The 15,196-nt window shown below is 34.4% G+C and overlaps 1 protein-coding gene across 1 annotated transcript; it reads left to right on the forward strand.

Annotated features, from left to right (window-relative positions):
• Positions 1-1,290: 1,290 nt before the first annotated feature.
• Positions 1,291-4,312, forward strand: LOC132046976 (zinc finger protein CONSTANS-LIKE 2-like). Its single transcript, XM_059437835.1, has 3 exons — positions 1,291-1,720; positions 1,999-2,540; positions 3,443-4,312. Exons 1-3 carry the CDS (start codon positions 1,399-1,401, stop codon positions 3,800-3,802), a joined length of 1,224 nt encoding a protein of 407 aa, XP_059293818.1. The 5' UTR covers positions 1,291-1,398; the 3' UTR covers positions 3,803-4,312.
• Positions 4,313-15,196: the final 10,884 nt, after the last annotated feature.

Genomic DNA, 15,196 nt, shown 5'->3' on the forward strand with positions numbered 1-15,196 from the left:
ATGATATATGAAAAAAGGGTAAATTAGTCAGATAATAATTTTTTACATTAATAATTAATAAGTTAAAGGGTAAATTACATAAAAAAAAAATTAATAAAGTTACAAAAAAAAGAGTGAACGTAATATCGTAAACCACAAGAGAGGAAATAAACGTTCCAAACTCGAGAGATATGCCTATAATTATCATTTTTCGAATTGGGAATTTCCGTCCACTTAAGGGTACATGTGTACACTTTGACTAACGGAGGGGTATATTTGACTACTTTAACTAACGGAAAATAAATTTGACTAATAAACTAAAGTAGAGGAATATATTTGTCCCTTTTTCCAAAAATAAAATCAAGAATCCAGCTTTCAGTTTCAAACTTTTCGGAATGGATGTCTCATTCCATATTTGATATACCGCTTTAAGTATTAGTTGGACATTTATTTACGGTCTCGTAAGGTTCCCAATATAGAAAATCCAATAGATTTGTCTTGCAAATTAAATATTGCCAGCTGCTCCATCTCGCCAGCTAAAAGCAATTAAACTATACAACACGTTCTGGGCAAAGTCTCAATTAAAATCAAAATCAAAGAGAATTTCACAAAATTTTACTGCTTCCCTTAGTTAATGATTGCTCGAGTATTATTTTTTTCCCTTCGTTGACTAGGATTGTTTACACCGATGGATCATTACTCTTCGTTTTTACATCTAAATCTCACACGAGGGCATGAAAGAATAAAACAAGGTATAAGCTTGTATTCATTGTTACGAAAATAGCAAACAGATCCAATTTTCAACGGATATCGATTTAGAAAACTGAAGTTCTCCGCATATAACTTATATACACCAATAATATAATTAAACTTTTACAAGGCTATCAAATCTTAAGTAGTTATAACAAGTTATAAGTAGTATTTTTCTTTCTTTCCAAATTCCCAACTTGGCGTTACTATGAACAATTACATGTTGCAAATTTCAGACTGTATGGCTGTAGGCGTACACAGCATACACCAACACCTGATAAACAAGGGAAAGTGTGTCAGCATAGACTCCCCCTAAAAGGCAATCTATTGGACAAAGCTCTCCCACCTCAATTGATTCCCAAAACCAAAAGGCCCCCTGGACCCACTTTTGTTGCCTGACCCCACTATCTGGCCCAACCAGAATCATCAGCCACCACAAGATAATGAAACAACTTTCCCACCCATTAACTTCACTCCACGTGTCACGCGTGGATTCTCTTCCCACTTGGTAGTTGCCTACTGTTATTTTCCCTCCTCCCCCCCGCTTCACATAAGTCTACAGCATAACCTGCTAAACTTCAGTACTCAAAACTACAACAGAAAATAGAGAGCAACAAGAAGAGAGGAGAAAAAAAAAAAAAAAAAAAAAGAGAAACCAAAATTAGTTCAATGTTGAAAAAGGAGAATTTTGATGGCAACAGCAATAACTGGGCAAGGGTGTGTGACTCTTGCCGTTCCGCTGCATGTACCGTTTACTGCCGGGCGGATTCCGCCTATTTGTGTGCGGGCTGTGATGCCCGCATACATGCAGCAAGTCTCGTGGCTTCTCGTCACGAGCGTGTCTGGGTTTGCGAGGCCTGTGAGCGTGCCCCTGCAGCCTTTCTTTGCAAGGCGGATGCAGCCTCACTATGTGCCTCCTGCGACGCTGACATCCATTCTGCCAACCCCTTGGCGCGCCGTCACCACCGTGTCCCAATTATGCCCATTCCAGGTAGCCACCATTTCTTTTTTCTTACACAACATAAATTATTCAGATCACCCTAAGGGCTATCAAATAGCTAAGTTCAAGAGTAAAAGACTACTGATAGTTGAGGGGAATCTGAATAAAACACGGCAAGTTTAGGTAGATCTTTAGGTATTCTGCCTAAATTATATAAATATGACTTCTGAACCATAATTTAAAAAATGTAACGTGTTAAGTAGCAAGAACCTTAAGAATTGAACTCATTAAACTTAAATTCTGAATCCGTCTCTGGTTCCAATTTTCAGGAACCCTTTTTGGACCTCCAGCTGTTGACACCGTTGGCGGTGGTTCTATGATGATTGGTGGACCCACAGGGGAAGGAACGGAGGATGATGGGTTCTTGAGTTTGACTCAAGATGCAGATGATACGACCATAGATGACGAAGATGAAGACGAAGCAGCTTCATGGTTGTTGTTGAATCCTCCTGTTAAAAACAACAATAATAAGAACAACGTTAACAATAACAACCACAACAATCAAAATAACAACTATGGGATGTTGTTTGGTGGGGAAGTAGTGGATGACTACTTGGATCTTGCGGAGTACGGAGGGGATAGTCAGTTTAACGATCAGTACAGTGTTAATCAGCAGCAACAACATTACTCTGTTCCTCAAAAGAGCTATGGTGGAGATAGCGTGGTGCCAGTTCAGAATGGACAAGGAAAATCTCTAATGCTTTACCACCAACAGCAACAACAACAAAGTCACCATCTGAGTTTTCAGCTGGGAATGGAGTATGACAATTCTAACACTGGATATAGATACCCTGCTACTATGAGCCACAGTGTAAGTTTTCTTCACTTTATCCATATATCTCAATTCAGGCAATATGCACTTTCAATTCATGAGTTCTCTTACGAAGATACTACAAAATTTTCAAACTCAATTTGTTTTAAAACATTTTCCTTTTTTGCTTCTGAATTAATTTTTCCAGCCAGTCGTGCTTTTTCAACAGAGGATTTGTCATTTTAGCTGTCCATTTGCTATTATGTTGTTTTTACATACCTAAACTGGCCCGAACCTTTGTAGTATAAACCTTTCCGGAAGATTCCCTGCTATATTTAAAAGCTTCTTTCCCAAATCAGCAAAGATGTTTAGATTCTTCTTCACTCTCCCTGTCACTGAAATAATATGTAATTAGTAATTCTTAGCAATCTTCCTTTACATTCAAGTCATACATAGTAATTCACTAGTATAATATTTGATGTTACTGTTTAGCTTTTTAACCCAGTGTTCTCATATTAACTACCAAAAAAAACTGTGTTCTCAAGATTCCTTTGATAAAAAAATTCCTCAAGGGTGGATACTTTAAAGAATCTTTACCTTTTCCGCTTTTCCATTGGCTTTCTTTGGACACTTTTGTTTTTAATACAAGTTTACTATGTTTATGTTGTTAATCAGCGACATCCTACACAGATGTTGCTGGTGTTATATGTGCCGAATATCAGGATAAATCTTGTAGTCTTGCTAGTCTGTTTTCTTGAATGGACCAAGGAAAACTTTATGGAGCTAACTTACATATACTTAACATTATTAAAAAAAATACACTTTAATGTATTTTAACATGTCCCTAACCTGCCGTATTTTCAGATTACTAATTTACTTTTTATGGACGGTTAATTATACTTATTTTTTAAGTGATATGTGAATCGGAAAGATGACATTTCTTTATCTGGATGTATCATCAGGTTTCCATTTCGTCGATGGATGTCAGTGTTGTCCCAGAATCTGCACTAAGTGAAACTTCAAACTCCCACCCACGACCACCAAAAGGGACCATTGATCTGTTCTCTGGCCCTTCAATTCAGATACCTCCCCAGCTTACTCCAATGGATAGAGAAGCCAGAGTCCTAAGGTACAGAGAGAAGAAGAAGAACCGTAAATTTGAGAAAACCATAAGGTATGCTTCAAGAAAAGCCTATGCAGAAACAAGGCCAAGAATCAAAGGCCGATTCGCGAAAAGAACGGACGTAGAGGCTGAAGTAGACCGGATGTTCTCCACACAATTAATGGCAGATAGCAGTTATGGGATTGTGCCTTCATTCTGAAGGCGACAAAAAGAAGATCAACTACAAGTCCCTAAACCTAGTATTAATATTGTATCTCTTACATCATTATCGATCTAACTAGCTATTGAATAATGAGAAATGTAATACAGTAGTTTTCCGCAGAGGATTTGTTAAATTCTCTTCATTGTTGTATATGTAAAAAGAGTTCTTCCTTGTAGACCGTGTTGCAGTCAATACGTACAACTTTTTTGAGGAAGTAAAGAAAAAGCCCCTCCAGTGTAAAGGGATTGACCCAACAAGACAGAAAGTACTAGTTCTGCAAGAAGTAGAGAATTAACTGCAGTATCAAAGAGTGTGGTGGAATGGATGAGAAATCTGCATCTAAAAACCTTCAAGGAGTGTGGTGGACTGGATGAAAAATCTGCATCTAAAAACCTTTTGGTACGAAATGTTACCTCCTTAGTGGACCTACCCGGCATAAATTCAGATACCGGATGCCTAAAGGGGAAAAGAAAAAAAAGAAAAGAAGAATTGACTGCAGTTAACTTTTCCACATTAAAAGAACTCGGTCCAGCCACAAGTAATGGCAAAAACACTATTACCGATAACCTCTGGATGCTCAGGAGCTGTATATGACAAATGTGTGCTGATGCAATATAATTGAAGCTCAGTTCTGCTTTCTGCTTTCTGCTTTCCACTGTGGTCATCTTTTTGTTGGAACATACTCTTTTTGAATGACATATAATGTCAATCAATAGCTGCTTTTGGTCCAGGGCCTCTCTCTCAACTAGTAGTATTTGTCCCAGATTCTCCTTCAGTACAATGAATGTTCCATCACTGAAGATAAAGAATAAAATGTCCGGTTCTCCAAGGAAAGCAAAGCACGATTGCGCTATTTTTGCAGAAAATGGTACTCCATAAGCACCTTGTAAGCAAAATACTGCAATGATCATCAAAAGTTTTAGTTGTAATGACAGAATAAAGGTACATGATATCCCTAAAACAGCTAAAATATAGCTTTTCATCTGTAATCAGCAAGGGAATAGAAGAAGCACCTCATTCAGTTGTGAAAGGTAAATTAAAGGCGATAGAATAACGGGAAGGACATAGTGCTAGATGGAAAAAACTATTAGTTAACATAATGAAAATATCTAAGACCAATCATCTGTATTATCCCTTCACCTTTACTGAAACTTAAGAGTGGAAAGTGCATCAAGACAATCAACTATTAAAGCGATCCTCCTTTCTTGGAATCTAAAGTGTTATCTGTTTCATCCATTTCATTAATTGTTTATACATACATATATATATATATATATATATATATATAACAACATATCCAGTGTAATTCCACAAGTGTGGTCCGACGAGGGTAGGATGTACGCAGACCTTATCCCTACTGTTATGGGGTAGAGAGGTTGTTTCTGATAGACCCTCGGCTTAAAAAAAGTACAATCAAAGCAGGATAGACAGGAAAATAACGACAGTAAAATAGCAAGACAAACAAAGCAAATGAGGTAACAAGTAGTAGTAAAAATTAAAGAATAAGATACTATGCAAATGCTAGATAATACTACTAAATAAGGAGAAGATGGGAAGAGGAGACTAGCCCCCTGCCTTTCCCACGTAAAAGTATTACAACACTCGGCTACCTGCTACCCTTCTACTCTAATCCTCAACATCCATACCTTCCTATCTAGGGCCATGTCCTCAGTAAGCTAAAAAAGTGTCATGTCCTATCTAATCACCTCCCCCAGTCCTTCTTTGGCCTACCTCTACCTTAATTTTAAAATTCACCCGTTTACCCTTAATGAAGTGATTTATAGCCACACAAATATCTAAGGTTAAAATCAATTAAAAACACTAGGCAATATGAACATTAATGGATTCCACTAGGCTCTAGTTCCTGCAACAGAAAGGTATTGTCAAAAGCAAAAGGGGAGAAGAGCCAAGGTATGGTTGGGTTTTAAGTGCAAAGAATGACTAAAAAGCACAAGTTAGTGAAGGAAGATGGAGATGAAACAAAAATAAAAATAACCATAAAACAGGCAGTTATATGGACAAACGGAATGAGAAAGAAATTGCAAATGAAACATATATGAAGAATAAAACATGTTTATCAAGTTCAAATTCATTTTAAATGTTTTATTCCATTGTACAGATGCAAATTTAAGTTTCTAGTTCAATTTTATTGACTAATTGTCTTTGATAAAGTATTTTATTGACTAATTTTATCACTAAATTTCTAACTCCCTGTTTTTAATCACTAACATTTTTCCACAGTGTTTTCTTAACAAGTGACATATCACTTAGCTCTATAATTATTGTTTAAATGGCTGCGATGCATCTAGCTTTGAGGTTTATGCATGCCTCATGCGCGTTTCTAACAAATTGCTACATAATCCACCATCACCCTGGTACTTCAAGGAATCTGCAGAATACTTTTGTTTAACAGAAATCAGAAGGGAAAAGGAAAAAAGGAACTGATACTAATACAACTGCTTTACAAACAAGCCCCAAAAATATGAAGCTTAGAACAGAATTCTCTCCTTCTACATCAATCATACATGGCTCGGAGTTGCTTTAATAGATTCTATGCGGCTCGCTTATTCCTGGATTACTCTATTTACTATCTTTATTAATCCTAACTGATCCAGTTTATTGGATTTCCAGATCACAGTAAACCGTGAAGCATAAAACGAGGAGTATTACATGGTCTAAACAATATCAGTAATCAAAACACAATGTCCTTTTATCAATCTTGAGCTGATACCACGGGCTCAACATACGCAACTGATTGAACAAGACGCGAAGGAAAGCATATTGCACTTTTACCTTTTTTGATGTGAAATGGTCATTGAAAAAGTAACAATGCAGGTTCCAGCTTATCGAGGAATAAGATGAAAGTGTAAAGAGGTAAGAACTTTGTGGCTAAGAAATTTCATCCAAGAATGGCTTGGACATCCACTTTTAGGTCCTTTTGGATCATTAGGCACTTTCAGTATCCGATTCTGCACTGCTATTCGTTGAACAGAAGAACTTTTATCCACCTCATAACTCACTAGCAAAGAAAAAGAATACTCATCAATGTGTCACGACCAATATTATTCGCATCCAGAATAACAGACAAAAAACTCTGATTGTTTGAGATATTCCTGATCCAGATATAGTTGATAAGTAACAACAGGATATTCAAGGTGCTCTACTATCTTATACTTCCATTTAAATCGTGTCCAATTACTTTTCAGGACTTCAACAAAAATGTCTCATATCAATCGACTGTCAAAGGACATGGAAGCTAATCTAAACCAGCATATAAAAGCATATAGTTTATAAGAAAAATGTAGCACTTTTTACTTTTGTGGAGGTAGAGTCCTGAGAAAAAGTGAAAAGAGTAGGTTCAATCTCAGCAAAGAACATTGAAGTTGTCGTGAAGCTGAAAATTTTGAGGCTCCAAAACATTATACCTGGTGTGGTCCACCTAAGTCACCTGAGCACAGCTAAGCCTTTCAAGTTTGAGGTCCCTCGGATTCCATGGGAACTTTAGCTATCTATTTCTCCCATGCCATTTGCTGAACATCAGCACTTTTTCCACAGCTCATAAATGCCAAGCAATCCACCATGGAGCAATTCTTGTGATTCCTATGGTTATAAAATTAGTAAAGAAACAAAACAATTTTCAGTGATTTTTTAATTAAATGTGAAAATATCGGGTTCATTCCACAACAAAATCCAGATATAGTAATCTTATTTCTTGTCTGTCAACAACTAATTTCGTGCAAGTTTGCTGCTTGAGATTATATCGTATATACACACACACAAAAGGTGGCGTCCAGATTGCTCAACTCCACCTGGTAATCCCACCAGCACAGGTATCAAATAATTCTGCCCACCAAGATTTAGGCAAATGGAAAGAATTTGTGTAAAGTCATTTCTGCTGGAATTTGAACCTTGGTTCCTGACTGCTAGCGGCAGAAGAAAATCAAATTAAATAACGATAGTTTTACTGGGCGATGTTTTATGTATTATGTGAACCAAAGAAACCCACACGTAAGGCTTAGGCAAGGCTTAAATAAAAATTCCTCATTTTAGATTGTATCAGTTGAGGGTCAAAGTTTGCACCCGGAGGATAATCCTAACCAATATTCTAAAGATATAGTTTAAAAGGCAATGTGGCAATTTACACTTTTGTGGATCAAGAGTCTTAAGAAAAAGTGAAAAGAGTAGACTCTATCTCAGCAAGAACATTCAAGTTGTCATGGACCTGTTATGTTCCACAGAAGTAACCAGAGCATGGTAAGCCTTTCAAGTTTGAGGTCCCTCCTATATCATGGGTACTTTACATATCTATTCCTGCCCCGCCATTTGCTGAGCCTCAGCACTTTTTCTACAGCTCATAAATTCCAAGCAATCCACCATAGAGCAGTTCTTGTGATTCCTATGCTTAAAAATTATTGAAGGAACAAAACAAAAGTAGCTCATTTTAGATTCTTCTAGTTAACTTGCAAAGTTTGCATTCAGAAGCTAATCCAGACCAACATATTTGGGGAAATTTCAATAATTTACAATCCAGCATAAGAAATATCCACGAAGTCATATTTTTAATTTGCATTCGAATAGCTAATTTTTCACGGTATACAACATTATACAGCAATATACAACATTATACACTTATTGTAGACAATACATCAAACTCTTATAAAAGTGTATAATATTGTATAAAAGGTGTTTATACACACTTCTACACTGTTATACAATATTATACAATTTTATACAAGAGGTGTTTATACATAAGAGGTTATTATATCATAATGTACAGGAGGTGTTTATACACATTTCTACACTGTATAAAAGTGTGTAATAATGTATAAGAGGTGTTTGTACACACTTTACCCTTCAACCATGATACAATATTGATGGATAGTTTCAATGAGAATAATCAGCAATTAATGACAAAGCAGATGAAAAGCAAGATTCCTCTAACTGAGAGCAGGAACAAGTGCATAGCAGTGGAGAGAAATAAATAGATGAAATTATTGGGTTGAAAATAAATGGCCATTCGAGTAGGAACCTGGGCTTATCAGACAAACAACACCAACATTAAACCCTAACAATTGCTCACTAATCATGGTGTCGACTGTTTACAGCTAAGATCAAATTGGGCTATTACGGGTAAAATTAAAAATATGGGCTATTTCGGGTGATTATTTTCTCCAAATAGACATGGAGTGTTATTTTCCCATATTTTAAAGCATATGGTTTAAAAGACAATGTAGTGCTTTTTAACTTATGTGGATGAAGAATCCTACGAAAAAGGTGAAAAGAGTAGATTCTATCTGATCAAGAACATTGAAGCTGTGGTCCTGTATGTTCCACAGAAGTTACCAGAGCCTGGCTAAGCCTTTCAAGTTTGCGGTCCCTCTTTATCCGTGGCACTTTAGTACCTATTTCTGCTCTGCCATTCGCTGATACTCGGCACTTTTTAAAAGCTCATAAATGCCAAGCAATCCATAATGGAGCAATTCTTGTTATTCCGACATTCATAAAATAATTAAAGCAACAAAACATCCTTCACTGATTATTCCACACAAAAACCAGATATAGTTATCTTATTTCTTGATGGTGAACAACTAATTTCATGCAAGTTCACTGGTCAAGATTGAAAGCTTGTGTCTTAAAATTGAAAATCCAAGATAATTTGATGACAAGCAAATTTATATACTAACTAAAGATAATTATACTGGTCGTTGTTTGCGTATTATATGAACCAAAGTATTCCATACATTAGGCCAAGGCAAAGTAGTTCAATCCTTTTACTTTTTCCCGAATGATTCAAAGAGAAAAAGTTTATGGAGCAATTTGTAGAAAGCAGGAATCAACACCAAGCGAGGAAACAAAACTGACGTCCTCTTTTAATACCTGGTTTTTGCATTTCTCAGTTTTTGTGGGTTTGGAGGCCCTTTCAAATCCTTGGCACTTTATGTATCTATTTCTGCAATGCCATTTGCCAAACATCATCACTTTTTTTACCTAGTTGACAGCCACAACAAATATTCTTTCATGCAATATTATCCAATAGTAGCATTAAAAGGTAAAATTGTGTATCTGTGATTGTAGCCTGTCCAACTTAAAAATAAGAGTCCTTGGTTCACTTTGTTCTTGTATGAGAGAACTAAAAAGAAATATGTTAGTCAACAATGCAAAGATTCATCATTTTACAATCATCTTTGAAAAATAGCAGCTTCAGTTTACAGCACAACCTGCAGCTTGTATCATCCTCATCCGTAAAAAAGCACTTATTGCCATTGAAGCTTCAATGTTATTGACTTGTGCAGACCTCAGTAGCTTTATCCATTGCATTTATACCAAAGTTAATTAACAACAAACAAACTTGAACTACATTAACCTGCAGAATGATGTCTAGGCAGTTAACCTTGAGATTCTACCATCAACTAGTATTTCATTTTGCAATTATGTTGTATATTTTATATAATGGGATGAGAAGCTATAAACTCAAACATGTGTTATGCAATGAAATTTTCTAAAATTATGAGGAATAATCAAGCACTACAATGTTCAGTGTTGTATCTGTAAAGCATAAGACATTATATGACAGAATTTTGAACGGATGATTATCACACACACATACCTGCTGTGTAAAAGCTTTCTCTACAAGGCTGAAATTGTTCTGTGATTGGCGCGCGTTACGAACCCAGGCTTCATGTCCTGACTCTGGACCCAAATCGCTGTTAATAATGTTGGGCTTGAGTTTCACATAATGAATTGGGCTACAAATGCATTTTTTGCGCGGATTGTCCTTCTTGTGGGGTGATCTTTAATTTTTATCCATCGAAAAAGATAAAATATATAATATATAGTGTTTCAATTGAATGTAATTCAACTCAATTTCATGCTTTATTAAGTTTAGAAAAGAAAATAACAACAAAATCTTTTGAACTAAAAGGATAGGTTTGGATTCGAAAGGCAGAATTTTGCCTTCAAAACTCTGCCTGAAAGTAAAATTCTGAAAACTCTGCCTTGCGATTTTTTATTTTTTTAAAATTTTTGATTAAGGGGTGGTTAGAACCCCAAATTAAGGAATTTTTTAGAAGTTTACTTTACAAAAATTAAAGACTTTGTTAGAGGCAAATTTCATTTTCAGGACAAAAAATTAAAGACCACCCCAGCGAAGGACAATCCTGCAAATTGCCCCACATTTGTGCTGTACAAGCCCATATTCATTGGACAAATTACCCTCTTAATGCCCAACCTAGATGTTTGTACTTTGTATTGAAGTAATTGCACGGTTTTCCCTTCAAATGGACTGGTCTTTAATTTTTGACCTTCAAATGAGCTGATCATTAATTTTTGGTCTTCAAAATCAAACTTTTAAGGGCACTAACATAACTTGTAGATATTATAATACGTAACTTATGCTCCTCTAGGCATAAGTTCGTTTTTTAAGGAAAAAATTAAAGACCAGCAAAAAATAGGGATAAAAGTGCAAATGCCCTCTTTGTTTTGGTAAAGCTTTTCCCTTCTAACAAACTTATTTTATGATCACTTTCACAGCAGGTCGCAAAAAGAATGTTATTCCATTTCACTACACCATCTATTTTGATTTTTTTTTAGTATCTCATGGACTAGAATTATACCAATTATTACTACACAAAAATGTATTCTATCATGAGAAGTTGGAAAAGGAGTAAATTGTTAGTGCTTCTAAGGGCCAAATCTACTTTTCCCAGATCTTCCAACTTACATTCCCACCTCCTTTCCCAAACTCTACATATGTTTCTCTGCAAAAAAAAAAAAAAAAAAAAAAAAAATTAAAGATTTGACTTTTTTTTCGATATAGTGAAATTTGTTTTCTCTTTTTTGCTTTTATACTCGAAACTGGTTGAAAAAAATCGGATTTACACAAAACACTATAATTTTAAAAAGGATTTATATAAAAGGAAAGCTCAAACCCAAAACTTCATTTGTAAACATGTGACAAGTGTTAAGAACTAGTCGGATCGGAAAAAGGCGAAGTTTACTTTACAAAAAACATGTGTGATGCATCAAACTTTTATGCAAAATAAAAAAGTAAAATTTCTCAAATGACTATCTTCACTTTACAAAAGAACTTCCTACCATTTGTAACTACCCTTTTAATTATTACCATTCGTACAAAGATTTACGGCCTATTTTTGTGTATGTTTTCGCGTGTATTTGTTCATTTAAAAAAGAACAAATACATGAGGACTTTTATTTTCAAAAAAAAAAAAAAAAAAAAAAAGGTTCCTTGATTTTAGTAAGGGTGGTATTAAATCAAAAGATATTAATATATTTTTACAACTTTCTTTTCATAACAAAACAAAAATATTCACCTTTCCACACGTTTAACTCTTCTTCCATGAATGTTATATTAACAACTTTATTCTTCAACATTAAACGTAAAAATTCAAATTTCAAATTAAATCTTCATGAAAATACATTAACAAAACAACACGATCAATCAAGATTGCATAAAAATCAATGTATTTGAAGTTTTCAATATTGATTTCATTTTTTATTTACCCATGTATTTGATAGCATAACTAATGTATTTAACGTTTCCAATCAAACTCCATGTATTTTACATTAAATATCATATATTTGTGTGGGTAACAATTTGCATCACCCATATATTTAGTGGTAATGTATTTGAAGTTTTCAATATTGATTTCGTTTTTTATTTACCCATGTATTTGATAGCATATATAATGTATTTGAAGTTTCAATCAAACCCCATGTATTTTATATTAAATCTCATGTATTTGTGTGATAAAAAAATTTGCATCAAAAATGTATTTGATGGGATTAATTTGAACAAAATACCTAAATATATAGAAAACTTACCATGTATTTGCGTCACTCGTGTATTTGAAACTAGATGACAAAACAAAACAAAAGAGGAATTAATTTGAACAAAATAAAACACAAATATATAGAAAAACTTACAAAAATACACCAAAAACCATTAAACGAGCGGCAAAGGCAAAATAATTGGTAGTTATATCAGAAGAACATACACAAAAATACATAAATTTTTCAAAAAAAAGTCTTCTCAAAACCCTAAAAAACTTTTCTCTCCCTTCTCTCGTGTGCGCCGCCATAACCACCACATAATGAATTGGGCTACAAATGCAATCATCTTCCACCTAAGTTGATTTTGTGGAAGAATAATAAAAGAAATAAGGAAAATTTGCAAGGTGTGGAAACAAAGGAGATGGGATAGAACGTGAGTACTTACGAAAAGGCTTCTTTTTTTTTTTTTTTAAAAAAAAAAGAAAGAATAAGGAATCTTCTTGATTGGTGAGAATGGAAGTGAAATTTTGCCCCACAGTGGTGACAAGAGAGGACAAATTACCGATCATAAAAGGTTTGTAAGTTATGAAAAAGGAGAGAGAATGGTAATGTATATTGAGTGATTAATATTGTTCAAAATCAAATTAAAAGGGGATGTAGATTGGGAGTGCTAATTTTTACGTGTATTTTGTGAAATGGTAATTCAAAAATTAAAGACCATTTATAATAGTTAAATTAGAAAAGTATTTGTTATTATTAGTAATTAAAATAAAAGGTAGTTATGATCACTTTCACAGCGGGTGTATTAGAATGTTATTCCATTTCACTATACCATCTATTTTGATTTTTTTTTTTAGTATCTCATGGATTAGAATTATAAAATTCCAAAAACTTTTATTGTGGTGCCATTGAATTAAGATGAACAATATTTCTTGGCATATAAGACAGCACTCAGTACTCACTAGTACTAGACAACACGACAAAATGTTCAAACCTGGTTTACTAGGCTATACATAAGATGCCATGTGTTCTCACTCATTCTAAAGCAAGAGTTGTGTATATATACCTAACCCTTCATCAATCACCTATCAAGATCGAACTTTAAGATTTTCAAATGATTTAATTTTCACAATTTAATATGATAACCAAGTATAAAAAGAATCTTAATTCAAGTCTCATCAACAAAATATATACCTAACCCTTCATCAATCACTTATCAAGAACTTTAAGATTTTCAAATGATTTAATTTTCACAATTTTTTATGATAACCAAGTATAAAAAGAATCTTAATTCAAGTCTCATCAACAAAATACTTTCACATTCCTGCATACGAAATTCTTCTAAAATAAAATAAAGTGTCCATTCTGATTCGGTAACAAGTTAAACTTTTTTAAAGGAGCGGGGTACAATTCAATAACTTAGAAATAACTTAATTGATTTTCTGTAAAGCAAGTCTTTAGTCGGAGAAAAATATGAAAGAAGTATTCACAAGGGATTATCTTGGACATAAGGCGATTACATAGTGTTTATTGTCTTCTAGGAGAAATATTCTTAATTAAGGAATTTTACAGCATTGTGGAAAAGGGTAACTAAATGACCCCAGGGTTTTCGTGCAGTTAAGGATTACTTAGCTGTTAAGAGACTGTTTAACACCTGAATTTGATCGTAAGAAAGTCGTCTTATTCCTCTGGAACCTTTGATTTATCCTTAACTTTTCTGTTAAAGCTACACTTCTTTTTTCCTTCTTTCATGATCAAACGATTTAGTAGTCTATCATGAGTATGTTACTTAAAAATTCATGAACTGAATTGGATTCTAACCCGAAAGAACACGTTTAGCGGGCCCTATAGGCCCATTTCAGGAGAAACTGTCCCTCAATTCAATTTTCAAACATTCACATTCTTGCTCATGATAGTTTTTCACACTATCAAATTGCTCATATATTTCCTTCCGTAACCCACCCCCATAATATACCCTTCCGTAATCCATCCTTTGGAAAAACAAAATCAACAAGAACCAAGTCGGATATAGGACGAGCTCAACAGATTTAATTAAATCCAAAACTTTCAGTTGAATTATATATACAAGTATAATGAAAAAAAAAAAACTCAAAATCAATAAGGTTGTTTTTTTATTCTAAACCCACCGATTCTAAATTTTTCATTCGCATGGGACAAGAATTTTTGTTAAAAAAAAAAAAAAAAAAAAAAAAAAAAAAAAAAAAGAAGAAAGAGATTGTGGAATGCCATGACATGATGTGCCCAATGTTTTATCCGCCAGTTGTTTTTGTCAAAAGTCATAGATAACCCCTTAAACTTTGCCACATTTTTCTGCAAATTTCTAAATGGGAGAGTATACCTATTAGGTACCTAAACCAGCTTAAATTTGATCCTATTAGTACCTTTTTCACAATAATCGGTAAAATTAAGAGAGTGTATTACACTCTCCATGACGTGGCAACTTTGTCCAATGAAAACGTGACACGTGGTGGTGGGGTCCATCATAATAATTAAAAAATAAATTATACACCCCCTCCCCCAATTTTCATCTCCTTTACCCCCTCCCCCCCAACTGGCCGCCGCTCCCCCACCACCGGCCGC

The sequence above is a fragment of the Lycium ferocissimum genome, chromosome 2 (assembly GCF_029784015.1).
Source record: "Lycium ferocissimum isolate CSIRO_LF1 chromosome 2, AGI_CSIRO_Lferr_CH_V1, whole genome shotgun sequence".
Classification (NCBI taxonomy): Eukaryota; Viridiplantae; Streptophyta; class Magnoliopsida; order Solanales; family Solanaceae; genus Lycium; species Lycium ferocissimum.